The sequence below is a fragment of the Wasmannia auropunctata genome, unplaced genomic scaffold (genome assembly GCF_000956235.1).
Source record: "Wasmannia auropunctata unplaced genomic scaffold, wasmannia.A_1.0 LD272868.1, whole genome shotgun sequence".
Classification (NCBI taxonomy): domain Eukaryota; kingdom Metazoa; phylum Arthropoda; class Insecta; order Hymenoptera; family Formicidae; genus Wasmannia; species Wasmannia auropunctata.
The window spans coordinates 1-515 of NW_012090022.1; the positions used below are offsets into that span (position 1 = coordinate 1).

Sequence of the window (515 nt, forward strand, 5' to 3'; positions counted from 1 at the left end):
ATAAAAAAATAAAAGACTTATCATACATGTTGGAAAAAATATTTCATTTGCAGAGAGTACATCTAGATATTCAAGTAGGGGAACATGCAATCGATTATGCCAATGTAGCACAGAAGGAAAAGTTATCAGAGCTCCAACTTAGAATACGTCAGCTCTTAGATCAAGTTGGACAAATAACCAAGGAGCAAAACTATCAGAGGGTACAAAGCAAAATGCATAATTTCTGTATAAAGCAACATCTCGAGTATCGTAAAAAAAGCATTATGACCAAGTCATTATATGTAAAAAATATATGTAAAAATATATGTTTTCAGTATCGAGAAGAGCGGTTTAGGCAAACGTCCGAAAGCACTCATCGCCGTGTATTCTGGTGGTCTCTGACTCAGACGGTAATAGTTCTGATTATGGGTGCATGGCAAATGAAACATCTTAAGAGTTTCTTCGAGGCAAAGAAATTAGTTTAAGTATTACGATGAAAAATGCGGTCTTGAGATTTTAGCCGCGTATCGCTGATA

General features: G+C 35.5%; 1 protein-coding gene across 1 annotated transcript; it reads left to right on the plus strand.

Annotated features, from left to right (window-relative positions):
* The first annotated feature begins 6 nt into the window (after positions 1 to 6).
* LOC105462017 (transmembrane emp24 domain-containing protein eca-like) lies at positions 7 to 509 on the plus strand. The gene is made up of 2 exons (XM_011708538.1): positions 7 to 200; positions 315 to 509. Exons 1-2 carry the CDS (start codon positions 27 to 29, stop codon positions 462 to 464), a joined length of 324 nt encoding a protein of 107 aa, XP_011706840.1. The 5' UTR covers positions 7 to 26; the 3' UTR covers positions 465 to 509.
* The last annotated feature ends 6 nt before the right edge of the window (positions 510 to 515 follow it).

Coding starts and splice junctions, on each gene's coding strand:
- LOC105462017 (XM_011708538.1), top strand. CDS start 27: ATGTTGGAAAAAATATTTCATTTGCAGAGAGTACATCTAGATATTCAA. Junction 201..314: donor AGGAGCAAAACTATCAGAGG/GTACAAAGCAAA, acceptor ATATGTTTTCAG/TATCGAGAAGAGCGGTTTAG.